Below are 22,405 nucleotides of genomic sequence, written 5' to 3' on the forward strand. Positions count from 1 at the left end.
TATCTCTCCATCCGTCTCTTATCTCTTCCTCCCATTCATTCTCTCGCTCTCTCTATTCCCTCCTCCTCCTCCGAATGCACACACACATTTCCCACGATGGTCAAAGGTCACGGGGGGAACTGCCGGGAATAACACTTCGCATGAGCCCCTAATGTGACCTGACCCGACAGAGGTCAAGCTATATCAGGCTCAAGGTCATAGGTGACCCTCATCATCAGGTGACCGTGCACGTGTTTGACCTGGTCTCCCCTCACCAGCAGCCCCCGGGAGAGGTTGTACCGTGGGATGGCCGGGGTTAGTCCTCCAGCGGGTGCGTGACCCTGGAATGCGGGCCACTACAGGCTAGGCCTCTACAGGCTAGGCCATTACAGGCTAGGCCTCTACAGGCTAGGCCTCTACAGGCTAGGCCATTACAGGCTAGGCCTCTACAGGCTAGGCCACTACAGGCTAGGCCACTACAGGCTAGGCCACTACAGGCTAGGCCACTACAGGCTAGGCCTCTACAGGCTAGGCCATTACAGGATAGGCCACTACAAGCTGGGGCACTACAGGCTGGGCCACTACAGGCTGGGGAACTACAGGCTGAGGAACTACAGGCTACAGTCAACAGTCTCTCACCAACAACAGTCTCTCACCAACAACAGTCTCTCACCAACAACAGTCTCTCACCAACAACAGTCTCTCACCCACAACAGTCTCTCACCCACAACAGTCTCTCACCCACAACAGTCTCTCACCCACAACAGTCTCTCACCAACAACAGTCTCTCACCAACAACAGTCTCTCACCCACAACAGTCTCTCACCAACAACAGTCTCTCACCAACAACAGTCTCTCACCCACAACAGTCCCTCACCCACAACAGTCTCTCACCAACAACAGTCTCTCACCCACAACAGTCTCTCACCCACAACAGTCTCTCACCAACAACAGTCTCTCACCAACAACAGTCTCTCACCAACAACAGTCTCTCACCAACAACAGTCTCTCACCAACAACAGTCTCTCACCAACAACAGTCTCTCACCAACAACAGTCTCTCACCCACAACAGTCTCTCACCAACAACAGTGCCAAAGGAGAAATAAAAGCCTCGAACCAGTGAACTACTTTCATTAAAGCTGCTTAGGTATAGATGTTACATAGGTGCCATCAGCGTTTGGCACCTCTGTTTAGGTGCCATCAGCCATTGGCACCACTGTGTAGGTGCCATCAACGCTTGGCACCATTGTGTAGGTGACATCAACCTTTGGCACCCCTGGTTTCAATCGTCCCGAAGGGAAGGGAACTATCATGGGAAAGTGTCAAACCATTACGACTTTACAACACTTGGAAAGGATCAGGATAATGACTTGGGATGGGACGGGGGAAAGGACGGATGGGAATGGTGCCAAACCATTTGGACGGTCGGGTATTGAACGCCGACCTGCATGAAGCGAGACCGTCACTCTACCGTCCAGTCCAAGTGGTTGGGCCAGTCGTCCCGAGATTATCAACATTATGTAGGGTCGTCCATGTTACTACTGCTCGGCTTAGACTCGGTTACAAGTATCTCTGGGAATTCTCATTATCTACTGATGTAGACCTGACCAAATGTAAACTGTGTCAACAAAATTATTCGCACACCCTCCGTCACTATGTGATGGAGTGCGAAAAGATACGTGAATTTAAAGACAATTCTATAACCAATGTTCCAGCAATGTGTAAATATTTCATTCAAAATGATCTGCTACCAGAAATTTCAGCCAAATATCCCCAGTTTGCTAACTGTAGGTAGTAACTAAGTGATTGTAACCTATCCACCACTGCCCACTGGATGGGGGGCGGTGTGCAGGACAAACATATCAATTGTGACACTAGCTCTCCACATATGTCAGTTGCTCAATTTAGAAACTGTACTTGTGGTCGATCTCGAACCCATTGTTGATGTGACGACTTATATTGAATTTTGTAACTAGCTCATCAAGATTGTAACTTGCTTAGCTAAATGAATTGTGGGGTTCAGTCCCTGAGCCCATTATGTGCCTCTGTAACCCTTTCCACTACCAAGATGGGTATGGGGTGCATAATAAATGAACTAAACGTCCAAGGCTTAGCAACACGGTGTGGGGTCGTTCAGTGCAGTGGCCTTCACTACCTGACACCTTATCTAGAGTCGTTAAACGCACGCCGACTTCTCTATGGTCGTTAACCACACACACTGACTTGGCTAGGGTCGTTAACCACACACTGACTTGGCTAGGGTCGTTAACCACACACTGACTTGGCTAGGGTCGTTAACCACACACCTACTTGTTTCGGGTCGGTCTCCACATGGTAACACTATATATAAGTCGGGGTTGGGTCGTGAATAGGAATTAAAATGGAGCAAACTGTAAGGGCAGGCTAGTTGGTGGGGTCGTAAGGTGGCTCACACTCTGCCAGTGGTCGTTGTGTAGGGTATGGCGGACGTTGTCAAGGCAATCGTATAACAATCATGGTGATGAGAGGTCGTTGGTGTGAATATGAGGTCATCTTGGAGGAGCCGACAGGGTCCAGAGATTGTCTAATGTCGTTGTGAAACGACACCTAGGCTGCTTGTAGTCGTGAAGGGGAATAAAGGAGCTAGTTCGACGTTGTTACTGAAAGAAACAGTCTTCGTGGAGTCGTAGAGGGGGGAAGAAGAGGTCGCTAGTGGCCGTTATAGAGAGGGATAAACGCTTCGTGGATAAGATCGTCAGAGGTCGTTATAGAGAGGGAGGCAGGCGTGGTGTGTGGCGTAAGGGCCGGAGTCCTGAAGTACGGCTGAGGGGCCACACAGCCAGGGGTCGTAGGTGGCGTTCTGCCAGGCCCGCAGTCGTTCCTGGAGCGCCGCTAGCACCCCCTGGTAGCGCCCCTTCCCCGCTACATTGTAGCGCTCCTCTGGGTCCGCCTTCAGGTCGTAGAGCTCCCACTGGTCGCGGTAGTAGTAGTGGCGCAGGGTCGTGTACCAGGGCAGCGGCAACGACTCCCGAGTCCGATTGAGGATGTCCTGGAAGACCGGCGACAGGTAGAAGTCCTGGTCGATGGGGAAGGGCATCCTGTAGTTAAGGTTGTGGATCAGCTTGAAGGAGGGCGTGCGGAGGGCGCGCATCGGGTAATACATCGTCACTTCGTGCAGGTCGTGGCTGGCGAACACTGCCGGCTCGGATATTGCCACGCCCACGTTGGGCTGCCACACGCCTATCTTCTGCTGGGACACGCCCACCTGCTGGGGCACGCCCACCTGCTGGGGCACGCCCACCTTCTGCTTGGGCACGCCCACCTTCTGCTTGGGCACGCCCACCTTCTGCTGGGACACGCCCCGCCCAGCGAAGTCAAGATACGGGAGCAGGGATCGTCCGGTGAGCATCGCTGGCTGGTCCTTCCTGAGGATGTAGTAGTGAGGGTAGGGAACCCGCAGCCAGTCGAGGACGGTAGGCGTGAGGTCGAGGAGAGACGCGAGGCTGCTGGAGGTACGACCCCGGGAGGCTGGGTGTAGCGGCGACGACACCAGCAGGGGCTCCACCAGCCCGGGGTCGTACAGGTTGGTCCTGCCGGCGGGGAAAGGTATACCGTTGTCTGAAGTGTAGATAACCAGAGTGTCGTTGAGCTGGCCAGCTGTAGCCAGCTCCTCCAGCAGGAGTCCCACGCCCTGGTCGAGGCGGGAGAGCGTGGTGTACTGTGCAACAAGGTCGTCCCTGGCAGCGGGTGTATCCTGCACGAAATAAGGCACAGTCACCCGCTCTGGGGTGTAGTGCGTGGGGTGCCAGTCCGGGATGACACCCATGCCAGGCGCGCCGTTGCCAAACTTTTCACAGAACTGTCCGTACTCTGGGTGCGTGTGGCCGCACCTGTGAGGGTCGTGGAAGCCCACGTACAGGAAGAAAGGACGCGTGTCGTTGGCCTGGAGGAACTGCCGCGCCAGCTGCCGCATGTGGGTTATATTCCGCCCGACCTGCAGGATAGACTCCGTCTCCTCCGTGTGCGCGAACTCAAATGGATAAACAGCTTCTGGACCAACATGCTTCTTCCCGATGATGCCAGTGCGTACGCCCGACCCCGATAGGATCTCCGGCAGGCTGCGCACGCCGTCGAAAGAGCTGAAGTGATGGTAGCCCTGGTGGAGGCCGTACATTCCATTCTGGTGGGTGGGCAAGCCCGTCAAGATGGCGGAGCGCGAGGGCGAGCAGCTGCTGACGGAGGTGAAGGCCCGCGTGAACACCACACTCTGGCCGGCCAGAGCATCCAGGTGAGGCATCTCAATCACAGAGTTCCCATACACCTGTCAAACGTTGAGCGAATTATCCTTCACATACATCACACCTGTCTAACATTTCATTAATTATTCCTCACGTACCTCATATCTGTCAAACATTTCATTAATTAACTCTCACGGAGCTCATAACTGTCAATTATTTATTTACATTATTCCCCATGTACCTCATACATGTTAAACATTTCCTTAATTATCTCTCACGTGCCTCATACGCGTCAAATATTGCTTTAATTATACATGAATTATATCCATGATGAAAATCCATAAATATAATTCAGCTGCCATGATGTATATCCATGATGTTTAACACACCTGTTGTTGTTGTTATAGATTCAGCTACTCGGAACAAGTTCCAAGTAGCACGGGCTATGGTGAGCCCGTAACTTACCTGGCACAGGAGCGGTGCCCTGATTTAGCACACCTGCACAACTAACCTGTCACAATACTGCTTGACTTCCATAAAGCCAACACACCTGTTGACTCTTGTAGGCAGGTGTAGAGCTGCCATTACTCACCTTCATTTCCAAGCCACCATCGTCTGCCACCATCATCAGAACGTTTCTTCCGTTCACCATCGTCACCATCACCATCAGCACTACCGCTGTCACCTTCATCTGTGAAATACACAACACGGCAGCTTCACGGATATATCGTCACCGTCGTCATGGTCACCATCTTTATCTTTGATGTTGAACTCCACACGTGAGTTCAAATTTAGAGATTATAGCACTCATGTTGAAGGGGAAATGTTCGGTTCCTAGCCCCCCCGCCCCCACTCTATCACCGCAAATACACCCGAGATGTAGGAATGGAGAGATGTAGCCAGCCAGGTCCCTCAGGGAATGGTCCCACGTTACTTTTAATTATTGAAAATTACTTACCGGAAGAACTGAAGTCCTATATGTCAATTTCTTCACACACACAAAAAAGGAAAAGTTAATGAAAGCGAATATTGAGGAGGACTGTAGGACGATGCAGGAAGACCTTAGCAAGCTGCAGGAGTGAGCAGATAGAGGCATACTAGACTTAAACCACAGCAAGTGTATGGTAATAGATGAAATTAGAGGAAAGAGATCAAAAGGAAACTTCATTGTGACGAGAAGACATCTATAAGAATTAAAACAACGTGAAAGATTATAGAGTAGGCGCACTACCAACACTAACACAAGACACTTACATAGGGGACATCAGCAACATATGCGAACTTGGTAAACATTTGAATGGCATTTGAAAATGGCCTTAGAATGGTTTCTTTGCCCGTAACGCTGTACGTATATGTGTGTGACTTTAGGCATAGTATATACCAGCTCTATTTAGAAATCCAACATTCTGTTTGTAACTCATTTTGAATGTATGTACTTTTACCTGAATAAACATTATTATTATTATAAAAGGTTACCAAAGGATCTTCCAAGACAATTTACACAACCAACGTCAAATAATTTTAGGCTACACATCATGATCAGCATTAATTCCTCATCTAGTGAAGAAAAATACGAAAGCCTAAACAAAGCTAGAGATTTTCAATAAGAGAACTAATCTACGAACGCAAATTAAGGTTACTCAATCTATCAACTCCTATAGAAGAGAGCACAAATGATTTAAATAGTACAACCGTTGTGATGAGTTCCCAGGATTTAACGGTTCTCGTACTTCATCCAATAATTTTTCTAGCTGACATTATATTTATTTGGTTATGTTCGCTAAATGTTAGATTGTCAGACATCATTCCCAGCTGATCCTTTACATGCTGTTTTCCTACTATAGGCAGATTTGATTGTTTTGTTCCCTGTATTTTGTTTAACCCCTGCACTGCGCACCTTTTATAATAGCCTTTTCGTGGTGCACCAAATATAAATTGCTCCAAAAAACATTCGAAAGAAAAAAACATTCCTAATAACTCTTATAGAAGAGAGAGAGAGAGAGATAGAGAGAGAGAGAGAGATAGAGAGAGAGAGAGAGAGAGAGAGAGAGAGAGAGAGAGAGAGAGAGAGAGAGAGAGAGAGAGAGAGTCTGTACTCACTTCTTTGTACTCACCAAAAACGAGTACAAAGTTTCTAGTTGTCTCACCTAGACTCACCTAGCGGGGGGGAGGGGGGGGGTTGAGCTCTGGCTCTTTGACCCCGCCTCTCAACCGTCAGTCTACCTGTGTACAGATTCCTGAGCTTCTCGAACTCTAACATATCTACATTTGAAACTGTGTATGGAGTCAGCCTCCACCACATCACTTTCTAGTGCATTCCATTTGCTAACTATTCTGACACTGAAAAAGTTCTTTCTAATGTCTCTGTGGGTCATTTGACTACTTAGCTTCAACCTGTGTCCCCTTGTGCGTGTACCACCAGTGTTAAATAATCCATCCTGTGTGTGTGTGTGTGTGTGTGTGTGTGTGTGTGTGTGTGTGTGTGTGTGTGTGTGTGTGTGTGTGTGTGTGTGTGTGAGTGAGTCACAGATAAAACCAATCAGAAAAAACACTAGCAACAGACACATCATTCAACGTATTAGAATTCCTAGCACAGATATAATACCACTTGCTTCCCTTGTTAATAAACCAGAATTTCCTATACATATATTACACTAACAAAATATATAACCTTTAACGTTTAATAATTTAGAATTGGCATAATTAATACTACCGATTATTAATATTAAATACATTTATATATATACAATATACGCGCACTTAAACTTACCTTAAAACAGTTACTGTGCTCACTGTGCTAGACTAACAACTATTTACTATTCCTGAGCAGTAGGGGAGTGAGTGAGCAGCATCCAGGAGCATCTATACACCCCATTTCCTCTCATTCTTGATAAGGCTCATGTTTGTGGGTGCGTTCCGATATTGCGCTATGTGGACCCCGCCTCAGGGCGCTGCCTGATTCTGGCCAGAGTCTGCAAGATTCTGCAGCATACTTTATGTTATTTATTAAAATAGTATATATCTTAGAGTGTTTAAGCATTTTGGGTTATAAATAATGAGAGTAGGAAATGCTATTTGATGTTGTTAACTTGAATGTAACTACATCTGAAGATAGATTCCCGTACAGAACGTTCCTCAGTTGCAAGTCTCGCTCGCCTCCCATTGGTGGGTTGGCACAGTTCCTGTTGGCCTCGACGCCCATTGGTTAACACTTGCCATGCCTCCTAACCCAGAGGCCTCTAGCACAAACAATTATTTTGCACTCCTTAAATCGTGCTTTTTAAATAGTTCCACTAAGATGTTTACGTATAATATTATTGATAACGCATCAGCAAAGACATTGCAATTAATTATAAGGTTAAAAAAGGCCGCAGGTGCGGAAATCCTGCGGGTGTTGTGGTTAAAGGTTTTAGTCCCGTAGGTTCTTTCTCAAAGTAAATAAACATGGCTGGAACTACAGCAACGGGAAAAAGGCTCATCCGCTCAAAATCAGGACTGAGGATTGTTCCTCTAAATGATTCAGACAGAAGCCCATTTGAGCTGAGAGAACCTGAATGGATACCTGACAAGCTGGTAAGAGTTTAAAGAAAAATTACATTTATCAAGTGAGGAAAGTACTTTTTAACTTCACTTCCGTATGATCATTGCAGTTTGCATTATTTACCTGAATATACCTGAGAGCGTGCCACTAACACTAGTGGCCTCGACGAGGAGGCCATTAGGCTCTTTAGAACGTTTAACACTAGCTTCCTCACAGGGGATGAATGGGTGACAGTTTATGGTGGGAATATATGGCACTAATTCAATGTTTTGTTGAGTGAAGTTTTGTCAACAATGTCGTCTTATTAAAGTAATTTTAATTTTTTGTTAATATTAATTATTTTATTCTTAATAATAAACTTTATTTTGACTATACAAAAAAAAGCCTTGATAATTCAAAGATGATGTATAGTGTTTGAATTTGTATCGTTCTAAGTGAATAAAGTCCAATGTTATAAGCTTAAATAATTGCTGGGCTTGGGGAGTAGAAGAACTCTGAACCACCTCCAGGCATGATTGAAGCATGAGTGGTTTTGGGCATCAGTTACATGAAAATTAGACCAACATTTGGAGGTACAGGTAATTGTTGTTGAAATATTGTGATAAGTCACTTCTAATGGAAGTTGCTTCCAAATTTCAGTGCACAACCTCCATGTAGTCTATAACTGGTAATGAACATCAAGTGAAGGTTGTAAAAAATAACTCCAGTGGTGATGGAGTTATTTAGTCTCCAGTGGAGACTAAATTAATTTGGAACACTGCTGAGTTTAGCTTTGGACGAAGAATATATTTGCCTATTGACAAGAATAAAAGTAAGCTTACTCATTAGCCAACCTACTGGTTGACGTCCGTTTGTTCAAACATATCACCTGTCTGATTTTCTTGTGACAAATTACAGTCCTTAAATTCATTTCTTAGGAATTGTTCGTTGTTAAGGTCTGATATTAATATGCAAAGTAGTATGATGTGTTTTGCATACAATGGTAGCATTTTCAATTGATTTAGAAATAATTTACTATATACAGTGCTGTACTTGGTTTTGGTGCCTGGAGACTGGGTCTGATACAGTGCAGTTTGTGACTTATTTTCTGTGGACTGCTCAATGCTACCACACTAGATACGTCAACTCAATGTAATCTTTTTCATATGAGCTGCAGATGCTTATTCAAGAATTTTGATGCAACTTTCTTTTTATATTAATTGTTAATGGGATGAAAGCATGTCTCTTAGCAAAAGTAGTCTGGGTAGAACAGGTAAAAGCAAGAAGAGACATCATAATTTGGACGAAGAGCTTTAATCGATGCTGACAAATTATCAAGGCTGGGATCACATAAATTATTTGTTTCACTACGTGCATAGTTTAATATGTTCTATCATTTGCTTTTAGAAAATTCCAAAATGTTTAGTAATTCACATAGAAAGATGAGGTCTGTTATGATAGTGTCTGGTTTTTGGAGGTCCTACTATGGGTGTGTTTGGCGGGGGGTGGCAAGGAGTTGTGGTTTTATGTACACACATACATAAACAAAAATAAACACACACACATGTACATAAGTGATTCTGTGTGTGTGTATCTGCTTTAGAATTGTATATGGCATCATACAGTTTTTAAATGATCAGGTGTATTGGGGTTCCTGCACTGACAGTTACTGGGATGCTGTTCACTTTGTTGTGAAGCTATACAATTCTCAGTTTTATCAGTGGAACTTCCAACTTCCACAGGTTGTCTTATGATGTCACATGCAAGGGGTTTATAGGTAGTTCTTAGTTGATTAACACTTCCTCATTATTGTACAACAATCAGCTTCTATTTGTTTGTTTATACGGTAATGCATCATTTTTTCTTTATTTCTTTATAATGGTTTTTGTTTGCTTAATGATGCTACATGATTCAGTATATATCTTTATAAATAAAACTACCATGTTCATTTCAGAGTCCAACATGCATGGATTGCAAAGAGAAGTTTGACTTTTTAAAGAGAAGGGTAAGTGGGGTACAATATGCTTTTATGAATCATTGTACTTTTAAAACATAGTGTGGACATGGTCAGCAGTAAATAAAAATAATTAATAAATTTTTCAAATATTGTATTGGAATAAATTTATATAAAATGTCGTATTATTGAAAGTGTGTTCTTTGGCATTGCCTCGGTTATTAAATCGTCTCTCAATAATTGTGGTGATAATTTTTTTTTAATGATGTCCAAACTATTTGATTTGCTCTGTGTATAAATTTGCTTCTTGACCGTTAACGCTTCTCTCGTGTTTCATTTCTCTGCAATTATCAGCACTCATTCTTTCTACTTGCCCATTGTTTCTCTTTCCTTAGATATTTCTTATACTGTATCCTCATTCCTTGCTTGATTTTTTTTCATTTCAGAGTCAAGATCAACAATAAGAAAATTATATACATTACTTGTTTCACCATGTTTGTCAAGTATCACACGAGTATTTTACACGCCTAAGCAGGCAACAAGACCTAGGCCCTCCAAAAGATGCTATTTTATCTGTCTTATTCTTAATCCTTATCACTCATAGAGCATCTATTATCTATTAAAATTCTCTCAAATGTTCTACTCCTACTTTTTTTGAGCAGATTCTTTAAAAATTACCTTGCAGAATTTATATTTCTGCTGTTAATTCATCAAAACATTGGTCACTGGTCATACTATTTTACATTCAAGTTGGGACAATGATAACCAAACCTGTGATTTCACAGCACCACTGTCGTCGATGTGGGCGAGTATGCTGTTCCTCTTGCTGTGAGAACCGTGTGGCTCTACCAAGAATGTGTTTTCTTGACCCAGTAAGAGTGTGTACACCGTGCGCAGAGGCAACATCAAGAGAAAACATATTTTACAATAAAGACCTCAAGGCTCTCGTCACTGGTGAGCACATTTGTACTACTGTACTTTATTTTAACGGGGTAAAACAGGTACAATTTATCGTGAATTATTATGTCATTCATTTAGTCCTCTGTGTGTATCTGGGAAGCTCTTAATATTTCATTAGCAATTGATGTAAGTAAACTTAACATTTACTTAAGTAAACTTAACCTCTTGACTTTACTTAACCCTTTCTCAATAAATATTTATGGTTTCTTACCATTGAATTCTAACTAGACTCGTCAGAATTTTGTTGCCAATACTCTAGGTTAATTTCGGCAGGCATGACTCATCCACAGCTTTCCTTAGGATTGAATTGTGCATAAAGAGGTACAAGAGGTACAATCCCTTCTTTAATCTTGATAGGTTCTTGCAGTGTAGTCTGATGTGTGGGAAACGAGTGGTCAACATCCAATGCCTATACGTGAGTTGTGATATTTTTCTAGGTTATATTTAAGGAAGTTGCTGGCTGACCCCTAGCTGCATCCCTCCCTCTCCCCAAATGAGGGGGGCAGGAGGGCAAACAAGTTGGCGCTAGTTTCATGAAATTTCAATAGTTTGTTTACATTTCTATGAGATTTATAGCTGTTTCTGAAGGCTGTGGTCTCATTTAAAGCCAGCAGTGTTTCATTTTGTTTTGCCGACTTTCTGGGTACCTTCCTCGGTGGTGGCATGAATGAATAACTTAATATATAAATGGCACTGCTCCTTGTGCCTCTGTGAGAGGGCCAGGTTTTGGCTCTTGGTCCCCAGTAGGCCTAAAATTCCACAACTGATAGGACCTAGTAGTATGACACTATCAGAGATAGTAGCTTCAGGGAGCCACTGGGGCTCACTCAGAAAATTGGTGTTACATTACATTTAACACTAGTTTTGTGCATGCAATTTAAAAACTGTATATGATGCATGACTTCTGTACCTTCAGGAGCCATATTGTGCCTGGGAAATGACGCTTCATTGGACCTGGTGCAGTGTCGTTTATCCTCTGACCATCGGTTCTTCATTGTTTCTGGGCCGTACAATGACTCTGCTCCACCCCTGTCAATACCCATGCACCGGATAATGGGACTCCAAGTGGGTAGCCGCAATCAGGTGAGGTCATGTATGGTCACATGAGAGTAAGACACTCTGATAGTCATGTGAAGTTATTGTCAGTCTATAAGCTAACAACACAAAATTTCATAGAGTATTGTATATTCATACAAAATGTGAATTTCTGTATTATATCTCAAATTATAGCAATATTTGTAATTGTATTTTTGTAAAAGTGTATAGGATTAAATCATGAGTTTCTTTATCTAGATGATGGAACTATAACAGTGGAACTCATAAAAGCTACTGATATTTATGCAGTAAAGTTCTGTATGTATGAGGAACTAAATATGGGCATAGTATAGATTTGTGCTTATTTAAGGGCACTTGAAATGTCTGATGTTGGACCCCCATTGTGTGCGTACCATCCTCAGATGTTTGACCCATTGTGTGCATACCATCCTCAGATGTTTGACCCATTGTGTGTGCATACCATCCTCAGATGTTTGACCCATTGTGTGTGCATACCATCCTCAGATGTTTGACCCATTGTGTGTGCATACCATCCTCAGATGTTTGACCCATTGTGTGTGCATACCATCCTCAGATGTTTGACCCATTGTGTGTGCATACCATCCTCAGATGTTTGACCCATTGTGTGTGCATACCATCCTCAGATGTTTGACCCATTGTGTGTACCATCCTCAGATGTTTTAGCTACTTGCAACATTTGAAACTCCTGTTGGTGCACAGTGTGAGATCAGTATTTGAGGCTTGCAGTAAACATCTGCCATCTTGAAAAATGATCAAAGTTTTGGAGCATTGTTCTAATGCCTTAAGGCCTAGTTTTTAACAATATTGGAAGAAGAAAAAAGTTTTTATAATATTTTTCTGTGCACATCCTGATAAGGCCTCGAGTAATCCTTGTACAGTCCAGGAGTTAAGAAACTGAATCATAATACTTTACTGTACTGTACTTAAACAAAAAATAAATTGTTGCACAAATACTACATACAAATGCTTATATCCTGTGGTGTTTACCAACCTTGATAAATGTGCGGTACTGTTTAATCTTAATGTGGCTGCCTCATGACTTACTGTACAAGTTCTTTTGAGTGTATTATTGATCTCCACAGAATCCCTCGGGAAATTGCACAGTATCATCCCTGGTAGTGCAGTACTGCTTGGCCGGAGAAGAGGAGAAGGAGATTAGCTTAGCAGCTCCTCCAGACGCAAGTGCCTCTGCTTTTGCTTTCCTCACGGCACTTGAAAAGGCCATGTTTATGATGCAGGAGTCGAGGGCAGTCATTGGCACTGGTGAGTGAAAAAGAGTCAAAGAGATTTGGGAATAAATGGACTAATTAGGGTGAAGGGAGAAGAAAATACCATAAAAAATAGGGCAAAGTTAGGAACAGAGCCAAAATAAAAAAAAATCTCTGCATGTGTCCAGATAGGTGAAGGGGGTTTGTGTGCATTTATGTTTTGGAAAGTTGTATTTAAGTTTTTTAATTATTAGACATTTTTTAAAAGTATGAGTAAAATGCATTATTAATACTAGTACTGTAGCTCTGAATTTGTAAAATTAATGAAGTTATGCAGCAAGTTGGAAGGGTAAAATATATGACAAAGTAACTAAAAAGAACTTAAGATTTGGAAGAAATGATGCAAAATTCAAATTATGATAAAGAAAGTAAGGAAGAAAATCAAGAGTACAAGCACCTTAATTTAAGAAAGCTCAATAAAGACAAGGTTAGAGATTCAGAGGAAGGCAAAGAGAAAGAGGGCAACATAGGCACATTAGAAAATTGCAATTTAGAAACTGCAAGAAGAGCTGTTATGATCCACAATGTATTTGTTGCAATTATTGCAATCAAAGCTCCTGGATTGAATTTGGGAGAAACAGCTTGCAGTCAGTTGATTGCAATAATGCAATCAACTTTCACTTTTTTGTATAATAGTTTATATAAAAATGACCAATGGAGAGAGAGGAAAAAAAAAAGACTATTAAAGTATAGTACTTTATAAAAGACAATAAATGCAGGGAAGATTGTATTAAACACTATTATACATAATAATAACAATACTGAGATGGAAACATTTTAGTACTAAAATCTAAAGCTTATCAAAACTGATTCTTGTTACCACATACAGTATCAATATATGGTATGTATACTGCAGCATTTCCCAACTTTTTTTTTTTGACCCATGCCCCATCTGAGCACCTAAAATAATTAATATTCCCCTCGGCTGAGGGGCTAAAAAAAAAAAAAGTTTCCATGATGTCATCAGGAAACTTAACACTTTCGCCCGGGCATGACGCAGCATTGCGTCATCCGTTTACTGGCGGTAATACCGGGGATGACGCAGCATTGCGTCATCCACTTTAAATAATCGCCAAAAATCAGGTTTTTATCCGATTTTTTTGGGACTGGTTTTAAAATGTGCGCCGATGTCTTCCCATTTTCTTTGTTGAGCCTCGTGGCCCTCAGGTGGCTTGGCACACGATGTCGGCCCATTGTTTTTGCTCCACTGTTGTGACCAATGTCGCCTCCCCTCACATCTCAAACGTGTGAACATTTCGTCTATTTTCCGTGGCTATATTTCTTACTGCGGCTTTAGAACCTATCTACGCTTACTCCACGATGGATAGTGATCATGAACAAGGCCCTTCCAGGAAGAAAATTGTGAAAGAAAGGCTTGAAAAGGAAGGGAATTGGGAGTGTAGCTAGAAGGCGTCTGAGCGCTCACTCGCGGTTAACGCGTGGTCCGTCTTCAACTCGTCGGCGGTTGGAGCGTGACCAGGTTTTTTATTTTATATGCTAATGTTCCTCTAGAGAATTCTATTGCGAACCCATTGAGACCAAAATGAAAGACCTAGGACAAAAATTGAGGTGACCAGAGTGAAAATAGTGAAAACATTTTATCGCGTTTGCGCACTCCTGGGTAACTCATTCGCACTTTCTCTGTTTTCTGCGGGTAATTAGCCGGGCTTTTGGAGTTTATATGCATTTAGTGCTGTAGAGAATTCTATTGTGAACACAATGACACCAAATTTAATCTCGTAGGATGAGAATTAAGGTGACAAAGTTAGAGAGTATACACTTTTCCGAATTTACGCGCGCTCCCATGACACCCTGGGTCCCATATCGCACAGTTGAAGGGTGGCGCGCGGGGTACACCAAAGTGTTAAGTTTTAATTTTGCGGCCTATTTAAATCTCAAAATTCTAATTTATATGAAAGAATGCAATAAAATGTGTGATTTAAATTACAATAAATAATATATATTTGTATTACAATAAATGATGTGAAATAACAATAATAAATGACAATACAATACAACACTTTTAAATGACAATAAATACAATAAGATTGTTAGAATAAATGACAAATTCTAACAATTGACATCGAGCCTCTGGCATGCAAAATGTAAATTTAACTGAATTCTGGAAAATGAAATTAACATCAATGCGATCCTTGTGTTTGGTGTCTGCTACAAAGAGTTTTTATTTAAGGTGGTAATTTGGTTAATTTTAATTGCAAATCACCATAGTGTATAATAACCAGTAGATTTTTATTTTTTATCAATAAATCACTTACAACACCAAACCCACATTCAACTAAATATGAACTAGGGAATGGTAATAGCAATTTTCTTGCTAAATTTAGATACAGTATTGGATATCTAAATATATTGGATAATAGACATTTGAATATTTTGTTTGTTTCATCGCATAGCCATGCCATTGCTCCTTTTATTTTAAATAAGGTTTTAAATGAGATCATTTTGCATGTCTGATAATTCTTCTTGATTTTGCAAAGCCACCACACTTAAATCCACTTTCACTGGCAGAGTTATCCAAGGTGGGAAAACAATTTTTTTTCAAATCAGTTAATCTTTCATTCAAATCACAGACCATTTTGCTCAGGTGATCCCCAATAACAAGTGTGGCAGCATTAGTAACTTCACACTTTAGTTAGCCAACAAAATTTGTCAAATTTTTTAGATAAAATTTCTTCTGGCATAATTGCATAAATCCAATGAAGCCAAATATCTTAGTCTTTGCATTAAAAAGGTTTTATTTGCTCCTTGCAGTTGTTTATTTAACATACTGTATTCAGTTTCTGAAAGAAAACTGTTAATTAAGTCATAAATGCTTCACCATCAACTGTTTGTAGGAGTTTCATTTCAGGTTTGTCTTTTACAAATTCACAAAGAATATTAAATAGATCCATGAATCTTATCACACAATTTCCTTGTAACGGCCATCTCACCTCGGTGTGAAGCAATAGTCTTATATGTTCACCATTTTGCTCCTCACAAAATTGTTTGAAAAAAAAGCTCAGATTTGGCATTAGTTTTGATGCTGTTAATACATTTGATAATTGAATTCAAAATTGCCTACTAATTTAGAACAGTGCACTAGTGCATAAAGTTTTTTTTGGGAAACTGAAAGCTGCCAAAAATTGGTACACAGACACAAAGGACAAATAGTTCTGAATCCCAATGATAAGACATGTCAACAAATGCTTGTTGTCTGTGAAAGCTCCTTTAAAGCTAATTGAGATTATTGTTTATGCTCTCTGTTTGGCATTTACTCTATGACCTGCCTGGATGTGCCATTTTGAGAACTAGCTGTCATTTTTGGGCCTTATGATGCTCTTTTTTTTTTTTTTTTTTAAATTGTGACTATTAATCAAAACTTGTTTTAGTAATTGAAAAGTACACGAGTTGTTTGAATATTGGAGAAAATAGCCTTGCATGCTATTAATGCTATTAATATAATTAATGCTATTATTATATGCATAATCTTCAAATTGCCCTCCCCCCCTCCCCCTTCCCCCTTCCCCCCCCCTCCCCCCCCTCCCCCCCCCAAAAAAAAAAAATCTTCAAATTACCCTCCTGTGGAGGCATATTATGCTTCACATTGGGAAACACAGTACTGTACAGTATATCAAATAATATACAGTATATACAGGTACAGTATATATATTTTAATAAAAATACAATATATTTCATGGTGTAGTTGTGAGCACTGTAGTTCACTTTTATGTCGTCTCATAACCATTGGGACCCAGCAACATATTTTGTTCATTTGTGTTTTTCGTATAGTAGAAAATGAATAATATAAAATTCACATAACTGAATGGCAGATGCAATTTTATGAGTTATAATACAAATATTATTGTATCATTATTACACATTTCTCTCTGGTTAGCCATGCGTAAGTTGGTAAAGCTGGGTTTCATGAACACCCTTGTCATTGTATATGAAGCTTGTGTGCTAAAGATAGGCATTAGAAGTATACACAGAAAGCTTTTAGCAGAATGCCCTTAGAATTAGTTAAGTAATATAGACATTGATCTTTACCTACAGTAGATATCCCTTAACAGCTCTTAGTGCTTGAGGTGATGTTAGGATTGCTCATCTGGAAAACTTGATACGAGTTGTTTCATTCTGGTTTTGGCATGGAGAAATGACAAAATGAGAATGGACTCTATTTGTAGATGACATAATGGCATTATAGGCAGAGATACACAGGGTATATATATATTTCTGTCCTGTATATCACTGCTGGACTTGAGAAAATCAACTGGAGCTCTGAGGTGACTCGAACCAAGAGACTCCCAGCTGCTGATGCTAACAACTGGACCACCCTTACTTGATATAAGTTATACAACCAGAATTCAACTGAAATCACAGAAGTCTGGAGGCTTTTAACGAAGCCAGTCCAAGTCTTACGTGTAATCCCCAAGAACTTGGGCATAGGCAACATAGTTCTAGTACACCCGATTGCCTACACTCAAGTGTACTAGAACATAGTTCTAATACACTTGCAGTACTAGAACCGAGTGAACTAGTACTATTACCAGAGTATTAGCACTTGGATGAACTACGTTCACCTTAGTGCCTACACTTGGGTGTACTAGAACTATGGTGCCTACACCCGAGTTCTTGGTAATCATACGTAAAACTTGGACTGGCTTCAGTAGAGGCATCCAGACTTCTTGCCATTCAATAGAAATCCAGTTGTATAACTTATTCCAAGTCAGGGTGGTCCAGTGGTTAGCGTCAGCAGCTGGGAGTGTCTCGTTTGCGGGTTAGTCACTCAAGAGCTCCAGTTAATTTTCTCACTGATATATATACAATATCATGCTAGTGTGATTTCTTCATGTAACTGCTATATTTGATAAATCTTTTATTAGCAAAACATCATTTACAAAATATAAAACATTTACTCTGATATCTCTCTACATAGTTCCAGTGTGTGTGTGTGTGTGTGTGTGTGTGTGTGTGTGTGTGTGTGTGTGTGTGTGTGTGTGTGAACGTTGGTGTTATTTTTTTGTGATAACAATAACATAAATTTTATTGGTATAAATATATAGTAAATATAGAGACAAATGATTTCAGTTGAAATCTGGGTGGGTCAAATTAATCCTGAAACTCAATTGTATTTTTAATTGATTAAAAAAATTGTATTTTTAAATTGATTAAAGTTCGTCTTGAAGTACAGTACATGGCTTGGTTTCATCTCTCAGGAGCTGTGTAGATTATTCCTGCAGAATGACTTACTATATTTAGACTGCAGCTTCTTGTACCCTTTGCATACTTTAGACTTGTGATTAAGTAATTAATCCAAACAAAGGAGTAGGTTAGTAAATTAAAGAGGAACTTGTATGCACTGAAATACTAAATTTCATTAATTATGTGGTTGAGGTTTTTGGAGTGGCAATAGAGCACAGAGATATTGCTCTTAATCTAATTTACAAACATGCGGATGCAATGGTTGAGGAATTCACAGAACAGATGAACAAAATAGAAAACTGCCTAAAAATTAGAAAATCACTTACCAGTTATTATCTTGGAGACTTCAATCTACCTAGTTTAAGAGGGAGGATAGCAGACACTGATACTGTATCAGGGAACCAATTGTGCAACCAACAGCTAATGAAGCCGACGTGGAATGATCTTCATGAACACTGAATTAATAATCGGGAACATTACAATCTCAGTACGTAACTAGATCAGAGACTCATGAAAGTTCAGACAAACATCAATACAGATACAGTAATGCAACCAAACAAACTGTCAAGGATGAAAAAGTATTTCCAGTAAATTTAATTTGAACAATAAAGGCATTATCTGAGGAAAAAAATCATCAGAAATAGTGAGTGTACTGTGAGAAACTGCATTGAGCACTATAACACAAGACATTGAGCACTATAACACAAGACATTGAGCACTATAACACAAGGCAAAGGAAAATTAAATGCAGAAGTGTAAAATGTTGCATAAAATGCTTTCTTGCATAAGATGTAAAGGTAGACATAATATAAATAGACGGCTTTTCAGAAGAAGGAAGAGAATTACCAGACTGAAGAAATGCAAAAACAACAGAAAGCCATCCAAGATATAAAAAGAATCTAAAATATATTTTCACATACAGTATGCAAAATAAAAATAAAAACTTTCCAGAATTGGGTTCTACCTACAATATTTTATACAAAGAAATGAACGATATCTTGAAAGAACAGTATGACCTGTATTTAACAACCTAATAAATAACATAAGATTAAAGATTGTGGCTTTCTTTATGAATGATGTTCACACAAGAGACAATGTTGGATATTTACACAAACCCAACAGACAAATTAACAACATAATTGTATTTGGCTTCAAGTTCAATTCTTTGAATTCTCACCGGTACTGTATAATTTCCCATAGTTGTGGGAAATCGGGACAGGAAGTCTGTTAGGCTTCTTGAGGTCCCCCCCCCCCCCTCTGGATCTTTCAGATCAGATGCTTGGATCTTACAGTGATTCCGAGGATCAATGTCCATGCGGCTCGGTCTCTGATCAGGCCTCCTGGTTGGTGGTCTGGTCAACCAGCAAATGCCATTCACCACTTGTCTAATTCCCAGATATCTTTTTTACGACTTGGTAAGCCAATGCATGAGGTGAATGAAAACATTTGCCCAAACACACTTGTCCTACCATAGGAATTGATCCCAGGACCTTTTGACTGATAGATACCAGCTGCATTTAAATGGCAGACATAATGTTACTTCACAGGGAAGGTAGCAAAGTGATAGTAACAAAAAGCTATAGACCAGTTGCACTAATGTCACACATTTTCTTTTGAGAGGATGACTAGGAATCAAATCTCCTGTTTCATGGGTAAACAATGAACTTTACAACCCATTTCAACATGTTTATAGAGCAGGAAGATTATGCCATTTGCAACTTCTCGTGCAATATGACAAAATCACAAAAGCAGAAGGGAACAAGAGTGTAGGTGGCGTATGTATACACAGACTATGCAAAGGCATTTGATAAATGTGATTATATAGTGATATCCAAAGAAAAAAACTGGTAAAATGGGACAAATGGATATATCATTTTCAGACAAATAGTTCATAAAGAGTAACAGTAAATCAAATCAAATTATTGATCCACATGAAGCGAGACCATCGCTCTACTGTCCAGCCCAAGTGGTTGGGGAAACAATTAAATGTTTTGATTATAGTTGGTATAGTTGAATAATAGGTGGAACATTATTTGATATTCATGTCAATACTCAATTGAGTTTCATATATAGTGGGCTTTATTTTTCTACTTAGTAGTCGTGGCAACTTGATAAAGGTCCAAGTTAGACTGAACATTGTCAATTTCATTTCATTTCGTGTGTGTGTGTGTGTGTGTGTGTGTGTGTGTGTGTGTGTGTGTGTGTGTTGGATTATTTGTTTCAGGTACATTATTATGATTTATTTCCTGCAATTATTGAATAGGTATTGAGGAAGTTGTGTTGTGTTTCTATTAGATCATCATCATATTAACTTTTGGATATGTACCACAGCCAGTTAAAGCTAATTAATTGTTTTGGTTAAATTGTATATTACAATTACATTTATTAAAGGTAAAAGGATTTGCAGTGGGTTGTATTAAGCTGTGGGATGTATCACTAGCATGTGATGATGTAGGTTATATGTAAAGCTGAAGTACATGTAATGTGGTAGATACAGCTAATGGATGGGGAACTCTATTATTGACATCCCATTTCTTCCCCATGAATACAGGTGTTGAACAACTTGATATGTTCCGTTGCCTGCCTGACCTTGATTAAACCATTATAAACATCCATCCCATGAATGTGGAAAAGGGTCAGTGATGATAAAATACAGTATTAGAGAAAATACAGTACTGTAATGACCTTCTATTAATACTCTGAATCCATTGTTTTTCGTCTAGTAAATATCTTCTTCATTAGAGCCATTAATCTGTCTTTTTCCCACTTTGAGCTGCTTTACTTCATTAATGCTACAAAAATGGTCCCAGTAACACAGTTGTGTTCTTTCTCGACTCACAATCGGGAATCCGAGGTTCAAATCTCGGGCAGGACGGAAATGCTTGGACACATTTCCTATCACCTCATGCCCTGTTCACTTAGGAGTAAATAGGTACCCAGGAGTTAGTCAGTCTGTTGTGGGGTTGCATCCTGGGAAGGGTTAGTAGTTCAACCTTGGGGGTGGAGGGACATATATATATATATATATATATATATATATATATATATATATATATATATATATATATATATATATATGTCGTACCTAATAGCCAGAACGCACTTCTCAGCCTACTATTCAAGGCCCGATTTGCCTAATAAGCCAAGTTTTCATGAATTAATGTTTTTTCGTCTACCTAACCTACCTAACCTAACCTAACCTAGCTTTTTTTTGGCTACCTAACCTTACCTATAAATATAGGTTAGGTTAGGTTAGGTAGGGTTGGTTAGGTTCGGTCATATATCTACATTAATTTTAACTCCAATAAAAAAAAATTGACCTCATACATAGAGAAAAGGGTTGCTTTATCATTTCATAAGAAAAAAATTATAGTAAATATATTAATTCAGGAAAACTTGGCTTATTAGGCAAATCGGGCCTTGAATAGTAGGCTGAGAAGTGAGTTCTGGCTACTAGGTACGACATATATATATATATATATATATATATATATATATATATATATATATATATATATATATATATATATATATATATATATATAAGCCTAATGTGTATATATATACATTGGCTGCCTGTCCCCTAACACAGTGAATTATCATAAATTATCTTCACCACTTAAATCATACCATTCCTTATTTGTGTGTACTATAACTAGAGTTTTTAATTTAATATTGTATTTATATACAGTACTGTATTGTGTGCTTTATATTTTTACAATTTCCAGAGTTGTAGTTGTGTTTAAGGAAATTTTAGGCATTCATACACATAAGCTGTTAAAATAGTGTTCAGGATAAACTTATTTGCCAGAGTTTGTTGCTCTGTTGTGTGGTAAACACTGCCACAAGTATTGGTTGTGTGAAATTTGTATTTTGAAAATTATTAGTGTGTTTCTGCATCAGCTTGGCTTTAGTATGAACCATGCTTGGGAAATGGTAAAAGGCACGATTTGTGTGGAAGCAGTTTGTAAGGTGGCAGGGAATACATAATTTTGTACTTGCACTGCATGTAAATTTAACATGGCTCACTGTACATCTATGGTAATCTTATGCAGTGGTAAAGTGCTTCTGTGGATGATTAATGGCGTGTCGTTATTTTTTATCTTTAGTGATATATATATATTAGTATGAATGATGAAAAATATATATCTTCTTCATTTGTTTAACATTCTGTATACTTATTTAACTATATTCTCCTTTTTTCTCTGAGCTGATACTGTTCCCAGC

At 39.8% G+C, this 22,405-nt stretch overlaps 2 protein-coding genes across 2 annotated transcripts; one reads left to right on the plus strand and one right to left on the minus strand.

The window, feature by feature from the left end:
• Window positions 1-1,096: 1,096 nt before the first annotated feature.
• Sgsh (N-sulfoglucosamine sulfohydrolase) lies at window positions 1,097-7,122 on the minus strand. Its single transcript, XM_045736516.2, has 3 exons — window positions 6,968-7,122; window positions 4,790-4,888; window positions 1,097-4,280 (listed from the first exon to the last, which is right to left on the minus strand). Exons 2-3 carry the CDS (start codon window positions 4,886-4,888, stop codon window positions 2,715-2,717), a joined length of 1,665 nt encoding a protein of 554 aa, XP_045592472.1. The 5' UTR covers window positions 6,968-7,122; the 3' UTR covers window positions 1,097-2,714.
• Window positions 7,123-7,416: 294 nt separating this feature from the next.
• LOC123754275 (zinc finger FYVE domain-containing protein 21) lies at window positions 7,417-21,520 on the plus strand. Its single transcript, XM_045736517.2, has 5 exons — window positions 7,417-7,770; window positions 9,672-9,722; window positions 10,457-10,625; window positions 11,548-11,714; window positions 12,791-21,520. Exons 1-5 carry the CDS (start codon window positions 7,642-7,644, stop codon window positions 12,977-12,979), a joined length of 705 nt encoding a protein of 234 aa, XP_045592473.1. The 5' UTR covers window positions 7,417-7,641; the 3' UTR covers window positions 12,980-21,520.
• The last annotated feature ends 885 nt before the right edge of the window (window positions 21,521-22,405 follow it).

Source organism: Procambarus clarkii, chromosome 18, assembly GCF_040958095.1.
Source record: "Procambarus clarkii isolate CNS0578487 chromosome 18, FALCON_Pclarkii_2.0, whole genome shotgun sequence".
Taxonomy (NCBI): domain Eukaryota; kingdom Metazoa; phylum Arthropoda; class Malacostraca; order Decapoda; family Cambaridae; genus Procambarus; species Procambarus clarkii.